We start from the raw sequence: 21,972 nt of genomic DNA, 5'->3' as shown, positions 1-21,972 counted from the left end.
AAATATAAGGTTTTCACGGCGTAATGAGGGTGGGACCCAAAAACAAACTTGCAAAGCCAAAACACAACAAAAACCACACAGCGGGCAAACTCAGAAAATTTAGAAGAAGAACTAACCCAGTAAGACAATTTGGCGTTCCCGCTCATCCTTTTCTTCAACTCAGCTTCCATGGCCTCTTCTTTCGGGGAAAGCTCTAAGGTGGCAGGATCAACGTCTCCAAGGATAGGCAGGAGTAATTGGTTGGCCACATCTTCTAAGGTCACGGTGACCTCACCGCAGGAAAAGAAAAAGGTATAGGTCGTGGTACACCACTGGCGGACCAAGTGACGAAGGTTGAAGAGGTCTTGAAAGTTGGACAAGCAGCGAGATGAAACTATGGCTTTCAAAACACCAGCCCGTTGTAACAACCCCATGAAGCTGGTTTCAGATAACTCATTGTCCACCCATTCTCTCCAACCCAAGGTGGCACCCGACCCAAACTCGAAATGGATGGGCATGGGGAGCTAAATACCCTGGCGAATGACTAGATCGGGGATCGAAGAGGCCAACGGAGCCCAAGAAATGTTCGTATTTCACCGGCAAAGAGCGAGCCACACACGGCCCGGCGGCGGCGGCGCATAATCGCCGGGAATCTTTAGGAAATGGGGATGAATGTCGTACCAGGGATCAATAAGTGGAGTATACTCACTATTTGGGTCATGCTCCGTTTCTTCCTCATTGGAGTGGTCCAACTTGGAGTACACCGCCTCCTCATCTATGCCACGTGCGGCGGGAGGATTAGAGATAACTTCTTTTCCTTTACGATGGGAGGAGCTTTGGCTTTTCGCCGGTGTCATTGTGCAGGAATTTGATCGAAGAAGATGTATGGGGTGTTTGAGGAAAAGGAAACGGAGAAGAAAGGGAAAAAGGAAAGAGAATTCTGGAAAGAAGGAAGGAGTTTGTGTTTGGATTACAGAGGGACTCCTTCTTAAATACCCAAGTCATTAATGCCTGCACGAAAGGAGGCGACTAGTCAGCCATCAGAAAGAGGATAAAATTAATGAAACGACAGCTGTGTTTCAAAATAACTGCCAAATTGGGAAATTCGAAGAGACAACACTATTCACAGCAGAAATATATATATATATATATATATATATATATGAATGTATGTGTGTGTGTAAGGTAGGGACCACTTTTCAAAAAGCTTGCGAAAGAAAAGAAGATGGAAAGACAGAAAGGGCAGAAAAGTTTTTATTCACATATGAACCACAGGAACGCTTCATATGTTCAGGGGGCTAAATGTTGATGGACATTTCGAAAGCCCAAGGGGAAGGGAGAAGCCTAGCAACACGGACAGAAAAGAGTTGGCAAACGGATAAAAAAAACCATTAAGCCCAAGCGGCAGGAATAATGGATCACAAGCCCATGAGATAAAAAAATGGGCCTTGAGGAGGTAAATGGGCTTAAAGGACCCGAAAAAAGAGAAAAAGTAAACCTTGGGCAATATATGATGTGGAAAAGTGAGAATGGGTCACGGCAGGCCTAAAGTAATGAAAGCAAAGAAAGTAAGGGGTTGATGGCAAGCCCATGAACCCCAAGGATGAGGAATAATGTAAATTGGGCCGAGGAAGCCCAAAGAATTCAGTAAAAGCCCATGGTGATGCAAAGATAAGAAAAGGGCTGAGGTAGCCCAAGGGAAGAAAACGGGCCCGAGATGCCCAAGGGAAAACAAATGGGACACAGGAGCCCGCCAGTGATGTAACAAAAGAACCAATGGCCTTGCTGGGTCATTAGGAGAAGAATAAACAACAAGCCCAAAGAGGCCCAGCCAGATTAAGGCAAAACAACTTCGCAGCAAGAATGATAGAGCGGTATGGTAGGAGATGGTAGCAGGAAAAAGGGTAGGCTGAAGAAAAAGCAAAGCCCACCATCAAGCAAGGCCCAGTCCTGAATAGGGCAAGCCATAAAAGGAAAGGGAAACCAGAAAATGGTCAAGAACGGACGGCAGACTGTGCAGGCCAACCACGGCAGACGCATAAGCAACAGGCAACTTTGGACATACATGGAAGAGAGGCACGTGCAAGGCCCAGACCTCACCAGCTTGTACCCTGCCAATACAGGGCACGGTGAGGTCATGGGTTAGAGGTAAAAGGGCATGGTTTGACAGTGGGAAGAGGGGAAAACCTATTTTGAGGTTCCTACTAGGGCTGTTTTGGGGCAAGTGTCCTGCTAGGATGACATACCACCCAAAGGGGCAAAATTAAACTCAAAACCACTAGGTGCATGCCATGAGGGATAGGGAGAGAGAAGGCACCCACACCGTAGCAGGAAAGGGTGCCAGGCAGACAAACAAACAAAATAGCTTTCTTTTGTCTGGCGATGGGGAGTGGCACACAGATGGACCAGTGGTGGTCGGCAGGTACACCCACACCAGAAAAAAGTGGTTAAGGGTTAAAATAGTAAAATCCAGTCACGATAGGCATTATAAAGAGGCCCTTGCCGTGTGCAAAAAAAAAAGGACGAAAAACACCACAGTATTGAAAACTTGAAAACCAAGAAATAGAAAACAAGGATTAAAAAAAAAAGTAGAAAGAAAAAGATAAGAAAAGGGGAATATTAGAAAAGAAGGAAAGAAAAAGATAGAGAGTTAGAACGGCAGGCATACACCAATAGGTTGATTCCCTCTCTCCCTCTCAAAATCTTGCTCTCTGCCGGAAACAAAGAGTGTTCTTGTGTACCAACCATTCAAGTTCGCTTCCCTTAAAGTGATTAATTTCCATGGCAGGATCTCCCTAAGATATTATTCACTTTGAGAAGAGGCGTTCTTCCCTCTTTGGTTTTGGTCCTATGGATCAAACTTGATTTGATTTATTTCCTCTCTCAATCAACTCATATACTACCCCTCTATTTCCCTTACTTTTCTTATAAAATAAGTGTTGTTAAACTGTAATTATCTTTTTCTTGAGTAGGGATTATCTGTTTACCTTAATAAAAATGTCAAAGTACTTTATTTTATCTTGTTATTATCATATCTGGCTACCGCAATCCATCTGAAACAGTTCTGCCCGCCGTAAGCGTGCTCCTGGCAGACGAGGCATAGTTTGCGCACAAGCCGGACCAAATTGAGTTGCAGTTGGACCGATCTCAACTCCCTTACTCAGAATACTTGGGCCCAATACCGTAGGAGGCAGCCCAGCCCACTTTAACCACAAAAGGCCCACTACAACTAGTTAGGAGATTTGTAACTTATTTATTTATTTTATTTTTTTGATAAAAAGACCATAGCTTTATTAAGAAGAAGATAAACATAATACATCATGAGCCAAAGCCAAGTCAACCATATCAAGGTTTTCCTCTATCCAAGTTTGATAACTATCTAAATATTTGGCATACTAAGCCAAAAGGTGAGCTGGACGATTGCCATCTTGCTTAACATAAGAAATTTCCACACATCTAAAATTTTGCAATTTTGCTCTAATCCCTCCTATAATATTGTCAATAGCAACCGGAGCTTCACTAGTTCCAATTAACGCATCAATAACTATGTTGGAGTCACTCTCAAAAGCCACATAGGACCCAAGCAAAAAGAACCCCTCCTCCAATGTTTTTGCTTCAATCTCCATATATAGGACCCAGTGGGATTGTTAAGTTATTGCTTAGGGCTGCCTCTACTTGCCTTTTGTAGTCCCGAATAATAACCCCAACTCCTGTAGACTATGTATCAACAAAAGTAGCCCTATCAGTATTAATCTTATACCAAGATTGGGCTGGGGGTATCCACTGCATTGTATCGCTAGTTTCATGGCAAGCCAGCTTGAAGTTAGCTGTTTGAAACTCCTCTCTTAAGTACTTGGGCTTCTGCAAAATCTCAGTCGTTGACTGTCATGTTTTACCACTGTGTTTCACTAGAAGATTTGTAACTTAACTGACACTACTTCTACTAATTTTACTAAACTATGTAAAGTAGTATATGCTAAAGGACAAAATTTAGTTTCAAAATTGGTTATAGTCTAAGACTACAACATTACTCAATATCTTTTTATTAGAGATGAGTTTTGACAAATTCACTATTGGATTACATTTTCTTCTTATATCCTCCATGCTTATAGATTTCTAGAAAATTAAATATCAATAGCTATGTTATTAATAAATTGTTTAAATTGCAAGTTTTTGTTGTTTAAAATTATGCATAAAATATAATCTTATGGGTTATATAATAAATAATATTCGATTGGCACAAAATTTGACATGTATATTAAGAACATAAAGAACATGTAATTCAACTGTTAGATTTTCGAAATATATTATAATGTTAATGATATTGAATAAGGTTGTAGTTTAAGACTACAACTAATTTTGTAACTAAATTTTATCTTATACTAAAATAAAGAATTTAAAAAAAATATAGATAAAAACAATTATATTTAACAAATTTATTTAACCGTAGCCAAAATTTCATCAATTGTTTGTCTTTCCAATTACGTATCTCTCTCCAAGAAAAAGACAAAAGGGTAAGTCATTAATGAATAATTCAAGTATTCTTTCTTCTTACCTCTACCGAAATCCATAAAAATAGAAAGCTGATTGGATGGAAAAATTTGAGGCCATTTGGTAATGTTATTCTAGTAATGTTGTTTAAGTATTATGAAAATATATATAAGTAAAAAATATTGTAAAAATATGTATTGCAATGAAAACTATTGTTTAAACACCACAACCAAATAGGCCATTCATCTTTGCTTCTCCGTTGCATGTTCAAAGGGTTTGGTCTTTTTCCAGACACTCTCCCCGTAGCAGTCGAATTATAGTCCCTCCCCAGTGAGGCTGTCGTGTTCCCTATGGTAACAAGTTACTACTAGGGCTAGTGGGTTTTTTCTTAGGGGTTCTGGGAAACAGCGAGTGGCCCCATTTATCTCTTCCCCCCCCCCCCCTCTTCTCTCTTCCATTTCTTTGCCTCTCTTCGATTGGCATTTCCCATCAATATGGATGAGATCACAGAGGCTTGGGACATCTTATCCCTCTCGAACAGGGAGGGGAACGATCTGAAACTACAATGGAAAAACCAATGGAAGAGTTCTCAATAGTGGCCAAGTTTTTAACAAAACGTACATTAAACATTGATGCAGTGGCTAGGACGTTTAAACCCATATGGAGGTCTAGAAATGGGTTCAGCATTAAAAATCTTGGGGAGCACAAACTCCTCTTTAATTTCGACAATAAAACCGATGTTGATCGGATTTTTACAACAGGAACCTTGGAGTTTCGACAAGCACTTAGTGGTGCTCCAGCGATTCAGTCAAGACACCTCACTAGAGAACCTTAAACTGCAGGAATCTACCTTCTGGATACAAGTTCACAACATCCCGCCCAACTATTTGGATAGGGAGACAGCAAAGGAAATTAGTACAACAGCGGGACAAGTTGTAAGTACAAAGGATAATGCAGAGTCTGGTGGGGAAGGCTTTATTAGAGTTAGAGTTGTTGTGGATGTGACTCAACCCATCTGCCGGGGCAGAGTAGTCACCCTGGAGAACAAAAAGAAAACCTGGGTTTCTTTCAAGTATGAACGACTGCCGAATCTATGCTACTGGTGTGGTCGCCTAGACCTCGATGACAAAGATTGTGAACTCTGGATCAATAACGAAGGGACCCTTGAACCAGATAAAAAAAGATACAACTCAAGCATACGAGCTCTACCCGTTGTCTCTTCCAATAGAAACATGATACGTGTTCCGGGCTTCTTTGAAGATCAGATAAAGAAGAAAACCCAAGGGCCAGGCTCGCCGACAAGGGAACAACAACCACCGGCGGTCCAGATCAATACTAAGGCTCCAAACAAACAGACTGCTCCTAGCAAGGAAGGTGCGAGTTTCGAGGAAGGATTACACGTAGATAACCCTTTTGTCTCCTCTGTTACAGCCACACCTTTTCCAGTCTCAATCCCAATATCGGCGGGTTCTCAGAAAGGTAAGGAGGGTTTTGAGGAAACATTAAATGAGATTGATCGTGATATCCAGAGATTTGACCTTCCCTACACGAATAAGAATGCTCCCACGACTTCTAGTCAAAATTCAACCAAAGAAAATTCTGGTTCCATTCGGACCTATGATGCCTCTCAAAAGCCCATTAGTAAGGGCCCATCCCTTAGCACACCTAAATTAAGCCTAACACACAACATAGAGAAACAAGCCAAGTGGACCAGGGTGGCACGGCTTGCAGGCCTAGGAAATGAACCTATTTGTTATATGACTCGTGGAAAAAGAAGTCTACCTTCTCCAACGGATGATCGTCCTATCCAAAAGCCCAGGTTGGTCATAATACAGTATGATACCAACAAGATTCCTCCAATGGCGGTGGCTGAATCTTAGCCCCGCCAAGAGCCATGAGTTGGTTATGTTGGAACGTACGAGGGCTTAGGAACCAGCGTACAGTTCGGGAGCTTGCTAAATTAGTGCAGGCACAAGATCCCTCCATCGTGTTCTTAGCCGAAACATGGGCAGACGAAACTAGGCTAGAGAATCTGTGTGATGAGCTAAATCTTGATGATAAATGGATAGTTCAGCGGGTCACGAGGGCGGGCGATTTAGCCTTATTTTGGAAAAATTCAGTAGATATTGAAGTGGTGTCATCTTCTCTGAATCACATTGACGCCATTGTTAACAATGGTAAGGAAGACACATTGAGGTTCACTGGTATATATGGCTTCCCTGAAGCAGGTGGCAAACATCAAACTTGGGAGCTACTACAAAGGCTTAACCAGTAGTATGATCTCCCATGGGTCTGTGCTGGAGACTTTAATGAAATATTGAGAGGTCATGAAAAGCTAGGTGGGGTGCCTAGAAGAGAATCTAAGATGGTTGCCTTTCAAGATGTGGTAGACGAATGCGGTCTTATCAACTTAGGCTATGTGGGTCACAAGTTTACCTGGAGAGGCAAAAGACAGGGTGGATTAGTACTTGAAAGGCTAGACCGTGCATTTTCCCCAGCTTCGTGGCTTTCCTTAAACCCAGCAACTCGGGTTAATCATATCAGAGCCAATTCTTATAACCACAACCCAATTTTTATCAAACCAGAAGGTATACCTTCGGGTAAGAACAAACCTTTCCGCTTTGAGCAAATGTGGATGAAAGAACAAGGGTGTGGAGATTCCATTAAGTCAGCATAGGGAGCTTCCGAAAATCTGGCATCCATGTCGCTGGTTTCAGAAAAATTAAAACGGTGTGCGGATCATTTGACGGAATGGAGTAAACAAACTTTTGGCTGTATCCGAAAGCAATTGGAAGACAAGAACAAACTTCTGACTCAGGCTGAATATGCGGCTGCTTTATGGGCAGATTTTGAGATTGTCAAAGTGTTGAAAGGTGAAATTAACGATCTACTTGATAAGGAAAACTTGATGTGGCAGCAAAGGTCAAGGGCTTTGTACCTAAAATCTGGAGACAGCAATACTAGCTTCTTCCACAACAGAGCTTCCCACAGGTTTAGAAGAAATAGAATCACGGGTCTAAAAAACAATGCGGGGGTCTAGTGTAAGTCCCAAGAAGAAATTACTGAGATTGCTATTAACTTCTACAGAGACTTGTTCACATCTCATACACCTCCAACCACATAGCCGATTTTGGACACTATTTCCCCATCAATTACATCTAAGATGAATTCAGAGCTGCTAAAAAACTTCACAAGGGAAGAGGTTGAAGCTGCTCTCAAGGACATGAAGCCTCTCTCGGCGCCCGGCCCTGACGGTATGCTCCCTATTTTCTTTCAATCTTTCTAGTCTGTGGTAGGTGATGATATTTCTCAAGCTGTTCTTGATTTTCTCAATAATTGTCATATCCCATCTGATCTTAACCATACATATGTGACCCTTATTCCAAAGATTAAAAGCCCGGAAAAAATTTCAGAATTTAGGCCTATTAGCCTTTGTAACGTTATTTACAAATTGCTCTCTAAAGTGCTTGCTAATAGAATGAAGAAATTGCTTCCTATTGTCAACTCTGAAAACCAAGCGCATTCCAAGCTGGAAGAGTTATTACGGACAAGATTCTTATGGCCTTTGAAACGTTACATTACATGAAACATCAGCAAACTGGTAAATCAGGTTTCATGGCCCTTAAGCTTGATATGAGCAAGGCCTATGACAGAGTCGAATGGGGTTTTTTGGAGGGTGTTCTAAAAAAGATGGGTTTTCATGAAAAATGGGTAGCTCTAATGATGGAGTGCATATCTACCGTTTCATACTCGATTTTGATAAACGGTGAGCCTTCAGAAACCATTCACCCCAACAGAGGCATTAGGCAAGGTGACCCCCTGTCACCCTACCTCTTCCTCCTTTGCACCGAGGGGCTTCATGGGCTGATTAGCCATGCGGCTTCTGAGGGTCACATTAGGGGCATTTCTATTTGTAGAAGTGGTCCAAGGCTAACTCATTTATTCTTTGCAGACGATAGCCTTTTGTTCTGCAAAGCTACTACTCAGGAATGCCAATATGTCCAAGACCTTCTTAGAATCTTTGAGGAAGCTTCGAGGCAAAAGCTTAATAAAGACAAAACAACCTTGTTCTTTAGCAAGGTCACCCTTCATGAGGTTCAAACTTCTATCACTGATATGCTCGGAGTTCCAGAGATTAAACAGTACGAAATACTTAGGCCTTCCCTCATTTATTGGGAGAGGCAAAAAGGCCAGCCTGATGTTTATATAAGAGAGAGTTTGGGAAAAATTTAGGGGTTGGAAAGGAAAGCTCCTATCACAAGCTAGAAGAGAGGTTCTCTTAAAAGCAATAATCCAAGCCATTCTAGCATATTCAATGAGTTGTTTCAAACTTTCTCAATCCCTTTGCCATGATATTGAGATTACGATCCGCAAGTTTTGGTGGGGTCATCGTGGGGAAAGGAGGAAAATCGATTGGGTCAAGTGGAGTAAAATGTGCAGACCTAAACATGAAGGAGGTATGGGTTTTCGTGAGCTGCAGAAATTCAATGACGCATTGTTGGCAAAACAAGTGTGGAGATTAATGGTCAGCCAAGATACTCTCTTTTTTAGATATTTTAAATCTAAATTCTTTCCTCATGGGTCTATTTTTGATGTAAAGGATTGTAAGGGCTCTTTTGCTTGGAAGAGCATCCTCAAAGGTCGTGAGGTCATTAAGCAAGGCATGAGATGGAGGATTGGTGACGATTCCTGTGTCAAGATCTACCAAGACCACTGGTTTCCCGGGTCAAACTTTGGAAAAGTGCTCTCTCCAAGGTTGGACATCAACATGGATGCTACAGTGGATATTCTAATTGACCAAAACCTCCGCTACTGGAGGGACATGGAGATTGAAGGGTTGTTCCTGCCTTTTGAAGCCAAGGTTATCCAAGGTATCCCTTTAAGCTTTATCAGGAATAAAGACTCTATTTTCTGGCCGAGAAATCATAACGGGAATTATTCAGTTAAATCAGGATATAAAATGCTGCTTGAAGAAGAAGTAGTTGACCTGCCTAGCGCCTCGAATCCCAGCCCCATGAAAGCCGTTTGGAAGGGAATTTGGAAGTTGAAAGTTCCTCCTCGTATAAGAAATCTCTTATGGCGTGCTAGATCCGACTCCCTTCCAACGCGGGTGAACCTGGCAAAAAGAAAGATTTTGACTAACACTCTCTGCCCTCAATGCAATCAAGAGGCTGAGGATACTGTTCACGCTCTCTGGTCCTGCCCATTGCTAACTGAGGTTTGGAGAAACCAATTCGAAGCACTACAGGTCGCCTCCAAGAGCTACAGAAATTTCCTTGACATCCTCCACCTAGTTTAGCAGGATCACTCCTGCTTTGAATTATTTGCTATGATGGCTTATCTGTCATGGATGCGAAGAAACAAAGTAAGAGCCGGTGAGGATACTCCCCCACTGTCCAAGATCAACACAATGGCAAGCGAATCCCTTAGAGAATTCCAAATCCTTCGCCCCACTCATGCAACAATCCCAAGGACTGCCAGATCAGTCAGGTGGCGCCCTCCTCCTATTGGCTCAGTGAAAGTTAATTTTGATGGTGCTCTGTTCTCTGAGAAGAATACCGCAGGTCTCGGCATTATAATCCGTGATGACCACGGACTTGTTATGGCTGCTCTTTCATAACAAATTCCACTGCCGGCTTCGGTCGAGATGGTGGAAGTGTTAGCGGTGCGCCGAGCTCTCTTATTTGCTAAAGAGTTGGGTTTTGAGAGCTTGGTGGTTGAAGGCGATGCAGAAGGTATTATCCATGCTATAAATGGTGACTCTATGCTCAATTCTGAATATGGGCATATTCTTTAGGACATAAAGTTATTGAGCTCCTCTGTTCGGAATGTTTCTATTAATCATATTAGACATCAAGGAAATTTTTAGCGCATAGATTAGCCAAACGTGCTATTTGTAACCATTTTCTTGTTTGAATGGAGGACGTCCCTCATGACATTCTTGATGTGTACCACTTTGATTTGAACTCAGTTATTTAACTTTCCTCCTCTTCCCTTTGGGGGGCTCTCAAAAAAAAAAAAAAAAAAAAAAAAAGCAAGTAATTATGGCTCATTAATTCCAATTGTACGCGTTCACAATAAAGCAAAATGCCACGATATGTGAACTTTTGAGGGGACCAATCTACTGAAAATTTCGAAGTTTCAGAACTTAAATAGAGGGTCCTACTCCGATCTAAAAGAATTTGCTGGCCTTTATTTGGTGTAGCTTATCTTATCTGGTGTAGCTTATCTTATACGTTTCAGAACTTCTTACCTCCGCCGAAGTCCATATTTTGAAACATTCTATTAGGAGGCAATAAAACAATTAATTTTTTTATAATATTTTATATTTTTTATAAAAGTGATATTAAAATTTTTTATATTTTAATTTATTAATAATTACCTTAAAAATACCGGTTAATATAGTCCAAAATTATTAAATTTATATACAATCAACCATTCCAAACCATTGATTTTTTTTTTCCTAAACTTTTTCTTGGCATTGCTGGATCAAGCTGGCCAAATGGAGATCTAGGTATAGTCACTAATAACAAAAACATTTTTCTCTTGAAATAATATCATCCTCGTCATCTTCTGATAACAAAAAAAAAAAAAAATTATCATCCTCATCTTTTCTCATAATTAATTATAAAAAATAGTAAAAGTATATTAGATAAAGTAAAACATATCCACAAAATAAGATGTAGCTGCTTGTAGTTTAAGAGAAAATAGGTATTTTTTAAAAGATTTTTTTTTTTTTTTGAGAAAGTATTTTTTAATAGATTGATATATAGGATTTGAATCTATATTATTCGCTATATAATTAGTATAATTTTTTATCATTTTCTTTTTAGAAACAAACTAATTGCTAAACACACACATACTTTCTTAATTACACTCTTTAATTCTTTATTAAAAGGTGATGATATAAATTGTTTTTTTTTTTTTTTTGTATAAGTGAGATACGAATCTTAAATCTCTTATTTGATGGCCAAAATCTTTACTAGTTGAATAATTAGAATTTACAACTTTTTCAAAAAAAAAAAAATAGAATTTACAACATCAATATTGTTGAACACTAAAAAAAACTCCTAATTTGATGAAAGAAAATCGACCTAAACTAACATAAGACATATATAAGACCTATTAATACAGCTAATGATATTTATGTCCACCAACAAAAACAATTAATGGAAGAAGTCGCATCAATTAAGCCAGTAAATCAACATCAACATTAATAACACTCTAATGAACCAGTAGGTATAATAGTTGTGGCTTCCTTAATATTGCTGCATAATGTTACAAACCAACAAATTACACAAACAAAAAGTAACAATAAAGAAGACTGTATATACTTCTGCCTTGACTTGTTGCTTGATAATCCACCATTTTGTAATTAAAGAGGGGGAGCCGGGAGGCATGCATATGTGCCTGCCTGTTGAGTACACAATCAACCTTAAATCCCAAAACTTACACTTATTTCAAATGAACCTTTTTAGGTGAGAAAATTTTTCAAATGCAGAATAAAAATCGTCAATCTCACTCTTAGGGTTTCATTTTATATTTCATTAATTACAATATACAATGTGTCATTTTATTTTATATTTATATATATATATATATATATATATTTTTTTTAAAGAAAAAAAAAATGAAAACAATATAAAGCATAAAATTGAACACTGATAGGAAGACGTAGGGATTTTAATAATTTTATCCAGACCCATCCAAATTAATGGATGCATATTTATTAAGTTGGTGATCAACTAGTTTTCAAACTTTCCCTTCGTTACCTACCAAAATCAAGTACTTGTCTCTCCTTGTAAGGTTGGTGCACTCAAACCCTAGAGCTTTCCCAATCTCACTTTGCACGTGGTTAGCCACATCAAACTTGGATACCACACCATTACTACTAGTACTACAAGACTTGGATAACCCAGACACCTTCTCAAGAAACTGAACGGTGTACATTGGTGTAGGGTTCATGAGGCAGAAGAGTGGGTCCAAACACTTAAGCCCACTTGCAGTTGTACCATAGAACATGGTGACATGGGAGTCAATTGCAACTGGGACTATAACATCACCCAATTCAGCAAACAATGGACTAAATCTTAACAGATAGGGTTCCCTACAAGTGGTCCCTTCTGGGCAAACAACTACATCCCCTTGATTCAACAAACTCTCAACCATTCTACCATCTTGATCGCGATTCCTCGATAATCGAACGGTTTTGATGGGTGATAACGTCTCTGAAATTCTGCTTACACTATATGTGACCCCAGTAACACTTTTGTTTAGAATCACATTCAAGTAAACTGGGTCCAAAAGTGTTTTGTGATTGCAAACATAAAGAAGGCCTTTGGATTTTTTACCTTTCTCTGTATTTGAAAGTGAATAAGAGTTTTTGGGCAGTGTAGTTGTAAGGTACATCCCAGTAAAGGCATTGAGAGGAGTAGATATGTTGGTGGGCAGTGATTTACTGATAAGAATTCTGAAAATGGCTAAGATAAACCCAAATGGTGCCCACATGAATATTGCTACAGCATCCAGCGGGGTTGGTCTCATAGCCAACCTACCATCGTGGAAGATTAGTGGCTTGGGGTATTTCTGTTTTGGTAGCCTTTGCCAGCTCCTCTTATCAGCTTTGCCAACCAAATAAATTTCCTGATCATCGCAACAATTTTAAGTAGCTAAATCAGTATATATGGACGGAAGACAAATTCTTAAAATATTATAAATTTATCATATAAAGTTTATAAACAAGCATGACAATATGATTGGTAGATTTCCATAATATAGTAAATAAATGCTTTTTTTTTTTTTTTTTATTGGGGACAATTACACATCTCATTGTAAATATATATTATGTAAAATATTATAATATCTCTAACATTACTTCTGAAAGAAAATGTTTGGCTCTAATACTTAGGACAATACTTACTAAAGACACCATATACATTCTATATAATAAGATTCACAATTTGACATGGTATATAATGAATGGGACAATGGATTTCTATAATAAATCAATGTATAATTTTCTTCTTTTTTTAATTTTAAATTAGTGACACATCAATTTGTAAAAATTATGTAGTACAATTTTTAGTATCCCTAAATAACTCTGATATTTAATGGATCGATATTGAAAGATTTTTGTCCTGATTGATTTTTGTCTTTAAATTTTAAAGTCTGAAGTGATGGTTTTTACTCCTTTACATAACATGACCAAACTAAACTAACATGTCACCACTTTGTAAGATGTATTAGTGATTAAAAACTATCACTTTAAGTTTGATTTATTGTAATAATAACACGATAGTTTTAAAATTCAAGTACTAAAATTGTTCATGCATTTTTAGTGACCAAAAATGCATTTTGACTCAAAAAAAAGAAAAAATACCTTGCATCGGGAGAACAATTGGTGATCATCAAGTGAAATGTTGAAGCCACTTATGCCTATCATGTTACTGTCCACTACATTCTTTACAAGAATTTCCTCCAACCAAATCATATCTTTCTTCTTCTCTTCGATTAGTCCCACAAAATACCCATGAAACACCTTTAGCTCTCTCCCAACAACAACATCAATCTCCAAATATTCTCTTAAGAAGTCCTCAACCATTACTTGAGGCAACTTACTCACAGCTACTTTTTTCCCACCTCTTTTCAACACCTCAAAGATCTCCAAGCCCACATCTTCTAGGTAAAACTTTGGCAAAACCGCTCTTCCAACTTTAAATCTCTCTTTCTTGATCCCAAAGAAGCAAACCATGACCATAATTTTTAAGCCCATCTCTTTACTTACCAAACAAATCAAAGGGTATAAAAGAAAGAGAACAATAGCCCTTAAGGAGCCCCCAGCTTCAAATGCCACAAGCATGAAGTATGGGAACAAGGATGGGGATTTTAGCAAAACTTCTTCCACATTGAAGATCAAAGTTTTGCTTGAGAGGTCTGATCTAAGAGCAAGAGAAGGATACTTTTGATATTTTAAAAGCTGTGTTGTTGCATGGTTGTTGCTAAGATTTCTATGGAAACTAACTTTTCCAAAGAGAATGCGATTGAAAAATAAGAAAAGGGTTTTGAAGAAAAAGGCCTTAGACATAGTGGTGAGTCTGGTGACAGTACTAGTAGGTGTAACTTGGACATGGAGTCGTAATAAGAACAAAAGTATGAATTTATAGAAGTGCAAATGTAATAAAACCCTTAGTCTACAATATTATTACAACAATGGCACATTGTGTCTGCTATGAGATCCAGCTTTATAATTAAAAAGTGTTTTTGAATGGCCCATGTTGGTCCTATTTTTTTTCCCCATCACGTACGTCGGTCGTAGCTTTTGCAAGCATAAAAGTCATAATTTTTCATAAATTACTTAAGATAATCTTAAATGAGAAATGTTAAAGAATATTTTAAAGGTATTGATTTAGAAACTATTTTTAAAAATATTTTATAAAAAAATGATAAAGCAAACAGTTCTTTATATTTTCCATAAAAATTATGTCAAAACTTTTTTAATATGGTTTATTAACATGCCTTGAGAGCATTTTAAATTTAAAATGACATAAGAGAGATAGATTTTCCCTTCTTCTTTCTTTTGTTTTTGTTTTCTCTACAACAAATTCGGAGGGGGTTAAATTATTTTTGTTCATTTATATCAAAGGCATTACATTTTGGGTTGTCTCACAATGTTATCCAATTTAAAAAGCTAATTTGTGATGAAAAACTCAGTATCACAAACTAAGTAATAGTGAATACTAGTCAACAATCACGGCTATGCACAGAAAAGAAAATATCTAAGAAACTGAGAGAAAGCATGAGAAAGGGAGAGAAAGTCAAAGAGAGAAGAAGAAAGAGAGAGAAAAGATGAGTCTAGAAACTTGTATTGACAATTCTGAATTACATAATGATCAGTAAGGCTCACAGAGCACTTTATGTACACAAGATTAATTAAGTTAAACCTCCCACATTATACGGATCTAACTCCTCGAAAAAGGGGAAGTTTGTTAAATCGGTTAAGCTAAACCACCAGCTAAAACTTGTGCTTAATCCAACATCCCATTTAACAAAACCAAACGCACCGTTTTACTTAAAAACAAAACGTTGCGTTTACTATTCTTCTTCTTCATGTTTGGGCTTCTTCTTCACAGAAACATTGGGCTTGGGCTTCTTCTTCACATATGCAGGACTGTGTTCAACATCCCCTCTCAAACTGATGGGGGAGGAGTCAACCAGAAGTTTGGAACGAATAACATGAAACAGAGGAGCAAAAAGGGAGTTAGTAAAAATATCTGCAAAATTATCTCGACCTGAAACAAATCTGTTAGGTTCTAAGAAATTAGGAACTAATGTATTAGAACTTCAATTTGTATTACGTTGGCAAACCATGATCAAAACATAGAGTCTAGGTTTAGGCTTGCTCAAAGTATGTTTATTTGTGAAATTGGAATCGAGTGATTGCAGAATTTATTGGACTAAATCTGCAAGGCTCGATCGATTGAAAATTAGACTCGATCAATCGAACCACGTGCAGATTTATTTTTCTGCAGAGTTCCAGTTCAGCCCAAACTCTACTTAAATGTATTAGGGTTCAAGTAAAACTCTCCTATATATAAGGGAAACCCTAGAACGTTTTTTGAAGTTGTTTTTAGAGAGATTAGAGTGCCTCTTGTGCCTCTTTTTATTTTTAGGGTTTTGTACCCAAAGGCTCTTTAAAGGTTGCTCATATTGCGGTTTGTGTAAATCTCTTGTGAGATCTAGAGGAGCTTTCCTTTACACAAATTTAGGGTTTTCAAGGAGGAGATATTTTCTACACCTTGATGATCAATTCAATTGCTGCCATTAAAGCTTAAAGAATACACAAGCGGGGGTGCTTGTAGTTGGTGGGAATCCAAGAAAGAAGGAGTCCGTGGATTCGGAGTTTGCACGTGGTCATGTCAGTAAGTTCTACTGGTTGGTAGCATTAGGAAGTCAAGCGGGGGTGCTTGTAAGTCCTTTTGTATGAACTTCGATTCTTTCAAGATAGTGGATTCAGGTTTACCTTGAGGATAGCTAGGTCAAATCCTCCCCAAGTTTTTACCGGTTTGGTTTCCTGGGTGATCATATCGTGTGTTATTTATTTTCCGCTGCTTTGCATGATTTGATCTTTATTATTGTGATAACCTAGACTTGTTTAATTGGACTAAGTAACAACTTGGCTAATTACTTAGGTTTAATCAATTGTTTAAGAGGTCTAAAAACTGACAAAATCCAATTTGTAATTGTTTGCGAAGAACCTTCTCACGAGTGTAGTGATAATCTACCTCAAGATGTTTGGTGCGAGAATGGAAGACTGGATTAGCAGACAATGCAATGGCTGAAACATTATCGCACCAAATGACTGGAATATGAGAGAGGTAAATATGAAGCTCCTTAAATAAAGCACGTAACCAAGACAATTTAGCTGCTGTGGTAGCCAAAGCACGATATCCAACTTCTGTTGATGAACAAGAAACAGTACTCTACTTCTTAGCAGACTAGGATATAGAATTAGGCCCAAGAAAAACAACCAAGCCTGTAGTAGAGTGCCTATCTGTAGGATCCCCAGCCCTATCTGAATCTGAAAATGCAGTGAGAGTTAATGGGCCTGGAGTAAAAGAATCTCAAAATTTAAGGTGCCTCTAATATAACGGAGAACACATTTAGCAGCCTCAAAATGTGTAGTGGTAGGATGACTCATGAACTGACATAATTGATGCACACTGAAAGCTATATTTGGACGAGTGAAGGTTAGATATTGTAGAGCACCAACCATGCTCCTGTACTGAGTAGGATCAGAAAGTGTGACTCCATCATGAGGAACTAGCCTTGTGGAAGGGCATGAGGGTGTTTTAGTAGGCTTGGAATTTTCCATATTGAATCTGTGAAGCACATCAGAGGCATACTTGGACTGTGTGAAGGTGAGACCATGAGATGTCCTAGTAATTTGAATGCCCAAGAAGTAATTAAGAGGCCCCAAATCCTTAAACTCAAACACTTGACCAAGAGCTATAATCAAATTGTGAATTTGAGTGGAATCATTGTCAGTAACAATGATATCATCCACATACAAGAGAAGATAAATGATGGTATGAGCTGAGCTGTAAACAAATAAGGAACTATCTGCCATAGAAGCAATGAAGCCTAGATGAAGCAAATGAAATGCAAACCATTCAAACCATGCCCTGGGTGCCTGTTTAAGACCATAAAGGGACTTATGTAACTTACAAACATAATCTGGATGAGCAGAGTCAATATATCATGGGAGTTGATGCGTATAGACTTCTTCTTTGAGATAGCCATGAAGAAAAGCATTTGACACATCAAGTTGTCTCAATTCCCATTTACAGCTCACAGCAATAGCTAGAACTAATCTCACTGTAGCAGGTTTAATAACAGGACTAAATGTCTCATGAAAATCCACACCTACCTGCTGATGAAAGCCCTTAGCAACCAGCCTGGCCTTGTATCTAGAAATAGTACCATCACTATCCAACTTTAGCTTAAACACCCATTTACATCCAACCAAATTAACATGAGGAGGAGTAGGAACAAGGGACCAGGTCTGTTGTCTTTGGAGAGCCTGAAATTCAGCATTCATAGCCTCACACCACATAGGATATTTAGCAGTAATCCTATAGGAAGGTGGTTCAGTATATGTGTAGTCAATAGTGGCTTTATAACACAATTTGGAGATAGGCTTGGTAATCCCACTTTTGGACCTGGTTTGCATAGGATGACCATTTGAAGTAGTAACAGGTAAAGGAGTTGGTATGGGATCAGGTAAGGAGATAGGTAAGGAATCAGGTAGGGGATTTGGTATTGAAGCAGGTGTGGGATCAGATAAAGAACTAGACAAGGAGGAAGACACAGGAATAGTCGAATTAGAAAGAATATTTGATAATGAAGAAGTAGTTGTAATAGATGAAGACACAGGAATATGACTTGACTGATGAGACACAGTAGGAAGAGTTGACTGGGAAATAGAAGATGGATAAGAACCAAGCAAGGAAGAGTGATTGGTAGAGTGGAGAAAAGCTGATTGGACAACCAAGTTGGTGTAACAATGTTATGAGAAGTGGTAGGACCAGGTGTAACAGGTAAAGGGCTAGGAAATTTTGACTCATTGAAAAACACATGTCTAGAAGTGTAAACCCGTTTAGTATGAGGATCAAGACAAAGATATCCTTTACAATGAGTAGGATAACCAAGAAAGATACATTCCCTAGTTCTAGATTCTAGTTTATGAGTAGTATATGGTCTAATATTGGGGTAACAAGCACAACCAAAAATTTTGAGATGAGTCAAATCAGGTGGAGTGGAATAAAGCCTAGACCAAGGAGATTGCCAGTTCAGAACAGCTGTAGGCATTAGATTAATTAAAGTAACAGCTGTCTGTGTTGCAAAGGTCCAAAAGGAATAGTCCAAGGAAGCTTGAGTCAAAAGAGTAATGACAATCTCAATGATGTGCCTATGTTTTCTCTCAACAATCCCATTTTGTTGAGGTGTATGAGGACAGGACAATTGATGATTAATACCATGGTTTGACAAATAAGATTTGAATTCATTGGAAGTAAACTCACCTCCTCCATCAGATCTAAAAGTCTTGATGTTCAATGAAAATTGATTTGTCACCATAGCATTAAATTGAACAAATTTAGTAAAGGCTTCAGATTTAGATTTCAGTGGATAAAACCAACTAAATCTAGAATAATGATCAACAAACAGTATATAATATCTAAAGCCATTGACAAAAACAACAGGAGCAGGACCCTACAAGTCAGAATGCACAAGTTCAAAGGGTAAAGAAGCCTTAAACTGAGAATTTGTAAAAGGAACATTGTGCATTTTACCATCTAAGCAATGAACACAAGATTGATCAATATCATTGATATTATTCTATACAAAATTGGTCTTAGGAAACAAACAGTGGAGAGCTTGCTCATTAGGATGACCAAGTCTCACATGCCACAGAGTTTTATTGAAAACAGATGACTTAGAAGCCTTATGACAAGCTTTTGGAGACAAGGAAAGTTGAGATGCTTGATGAGGATAGATGGGATAGACACCATCTTCACTCTTGTCTTGGTAGAGAATTCTCCCCGTGTCCAAGGCCTGGATTGAAAAGATATTTTCATCAAAATAGCACCAGCAATTATTGTCATGACACAATTTATGAACAGATGCAAGATTAGATGCAGTGGATGGCACTCTAAGGACATTATTAAGTTGAAGATCAGAGAAAAAGGAAGGAATGAAGGCTGAACCAATATGTGTGATAGGCAAGGTTTGACCATTACCAACTGTAAGTAGATCTTGTGTGGTGTAGGGCTTTAGGAAGCTTAAATGGTGAAGACTAGCTGTTACATGATCAGTGGTTGCACTGTCAGCAAGCCAGGGCTAATCTTGAATGAGACTGGCATTAGAAGCTGTAGCCATTGCTGCAAGCTTTGCAGGTGGATGCTTGCCTTGATAAACATAGTCCATCCTGTGATAGCAATCCACAGCCATATGACCAAGCTTTCCAAAAATTTGACACATAGGCCTATCAGATCTTATTCCACCAGAACTAGATTGACCTTGTTGAAAATGATTGAAAGAATGAAATTGTGAAGGTTGACCACTGAAGCCTCTACCACCTCTGCCTCCTCTATTGTTAAAATTTCCTCTGCCTCTTCCTCTATTGTGATTCTAATTAAAACCATTACTATTAGGTTTCTGATTAGTTGATGCAGCCAAGGCAAAGATAGAATCTTTAACCTCTATACCTTCATTAAGAGACTCTTCTTCTGCATTTAGCATAGTTGAGAGCTCATCAAAACTAAGCTGAGTACTTCTTGTTCTAATTGCTGATCTAAATGCATTATACTCTTTTGGTAGTCCCTTAATTGCAATATGGAGCAATTCTTCATCATCAACAATTACTCCAACTACTAGCAACTTGTCTCTTACAACTTTAATTTTCTGAAGATACACATCAACAGTATCACTTCCCTTCTTCAAGTTATGCAGCTCACTCTTAAGATTCAAGATATGAGATCTTGAAACTGAGGAAAACCTGTTCTCAAGTACCTTCCAAACTTCCACAACAGAACCACATCCAACAGTGAGTGCAAGAACAGTGGGTGATAATGATGAACTTATAAAGGTAAGCAAAGCCTTTTCCTTAGACTTCCAAATCTAAAAATCTAGATTCACAATTGTAGTATATGAACCAGATAAATCCTTGAGAAATTTCTTAGGAATTAGTTGAGGCTCTTCAAGCAACTCATACAAAGAATAGGTTTCAAGAACCATGGTGATTTGATGTTTCCAAACGATATAATTGCTATTATCTAGCTTCACTGTCATCATGTTTGACATATTAGACAGGAGTAAAAGAGGCTGATTTACCAGATTAGCAGCTAAACCTACTGACATTGAAGAGATTGAGGTTGATGAAGACGAAGCCATTGTTGAGCTTGAATTCACCATTGATGAAGCTTGATTAGCAGCGGCAGTACCGGGCTCTGATACCATGATGAAAAACTCAGTATCACAAACTAAGTAATAGTGAATACTAGTCAACAATCACGGCTATGCACAGAAAAGAAAATATCTAAGAAACTGAGAGAAAGCGTGAGAAAGGGAGAGAAAGTCAAAGAGAGAGAAGAAGAAAGAGAGAGATAATATGAGTCTAGAAACTTGTATTGACAGTTCTGAATTACATAATGATCAGTAAGGCTCACAGAGCACTTTATATACACAAGATTAATTAAGTTAAACCTCCCACATTATACGGATCTAACTCCTGGAAAAGGGGGAAGTTTGTTAAATAGGTTAAGCTAAACCACCAGCTAAAACTTGTGCTTAATCCAACATCCCGTTTAACAGAACCAAACGCACCGTTTTACTTAAAAACAAAACGTTGCGTTTACTATTCTTCTTCTTCTTCATGTTTGGGCTTCTTCTTCACAGACACATTGGGTTTGGGCTTCTTCTTCACATATGCAGGACTATGTTCAACAATTTGTATAATTTTCATATTTTTCTAGGATATTATTTAGTTTATTTGAAAAGCAAACACTCATTTTCTCTTAATTCAAATTAAGTAACAATAATAGATCTTTTTTTTTGGGGGAGGGGGGGGATCATATGGGGTTTCTAAATGCAAAGAAAAATCATGAGCATGACGTTGCATCCCCTTTAATAAGAGTACGTGTTTGTGCATTAATGAGCTTTATTAATATATTTTATTTTAATAATTCAATAGTTTAGTGGCGGCTCTATAAGTAATGGATAGTTACAAGTTTATAACGAGGGAAGATAATTTGAACTCTCAATATCTCTATTAAAAATAACAAAAGGAGATGTACAAAACTCTTAATATGATATTTACTAATTAATGTTTCATAGAATACAAACCTGGTACGTATCTGAAATATCCACATTTTTTTTTCCTGGCATTGGACCCATAAGAGATAAGGTACTAATAAAGTAATAATACTACTCCAATGCTAAAATACT

The 21,972-nt window shown here is 38.2% G+C and overlaps 3 protein-coding genes across 3 annotated transcripts; 2 read left to right on the top strand and 1 right to left on the bottom strand.

The window, feature by feature from the left end:
* Nucleotides 1-5,144: 5,144 nt before the first annotated feature.
* Nucleotides 5,145-6,350, top strand: LOC115991445 (uncharacterized protein At4g02000-like). The gene has a single exon (XM_031115135.1). It carries the CDS (start codon nucleotides 5,145-5,147, stop codon nucleotides 6,348-6,350), a length of 1,206 nt encoding a protein of 401 aa, XP_030970995.1.
* Nucleotides 6,351-7,633: 1,283 nt separating this feature from the next.
* Nucleotides 7,634-9,769, top strand: LOC115991444. Its single transcript, XM_031115134.1, has 3 exons — nucleotides 7,634-7,724; nucleotides 8,081-8,670; nucleotides 9,071-9,769. Exons 1-3 carry the CDS (start codon nucleotides 7,634-7,636, stop codon nucleotides 9,767-9,769), a joined length of 1,380 nt encoding a protein of 459 aa, XP_030970994.1.
* Nucleotides 9,770-11,599: 1,830 nt separating this feature from the next.
* Nucleotides 11,600-14,584, bottom strand: LOC115988538 (probable glycerol-3-phosphate acyltransferase 3). Its single transcript, XM_031112110.1, has 2 exons — nucleotides 13,850-14,584; nucleotides 11,600-13,113 (listed from the first exon to the last, which is right to left on the bottom strand). Exons 1-2 carry the CDS (start codon nucleotides 14,552-14,554, stop codon nucleotides 12,223-12,225), a joined length of 1,596 nt encoding a protein of 531 aa, XP_030967970.1. The 5' UTR covers nucleotides 14,555-14,584; the 3' UTR covers nucleotides 11,600-12,222.
* Between the last annotated feature and the right edge of the window lie 7,388 nt (nucleotides 14,585-21,972).

Source organism: Quercus lobata, chromosome 5 (genome assembly GCF_001633185.2).
Source record: "Quercus lobata isolate SW786 chromosome 5, ValleyOak3.0 Primary Assembly, whole genome shotgun sequence".
Classification (NCBI taxonomy): domain Eukaryota; kingdom Viridiplantae; phylum Streptophyta; class Magnoliopsida; order Fagales; family Fagaceae; genus Quercus; species Quercus lobata.
This window is presented reverse-complemented; position numbering and strand designations above follow the sequence as displayed.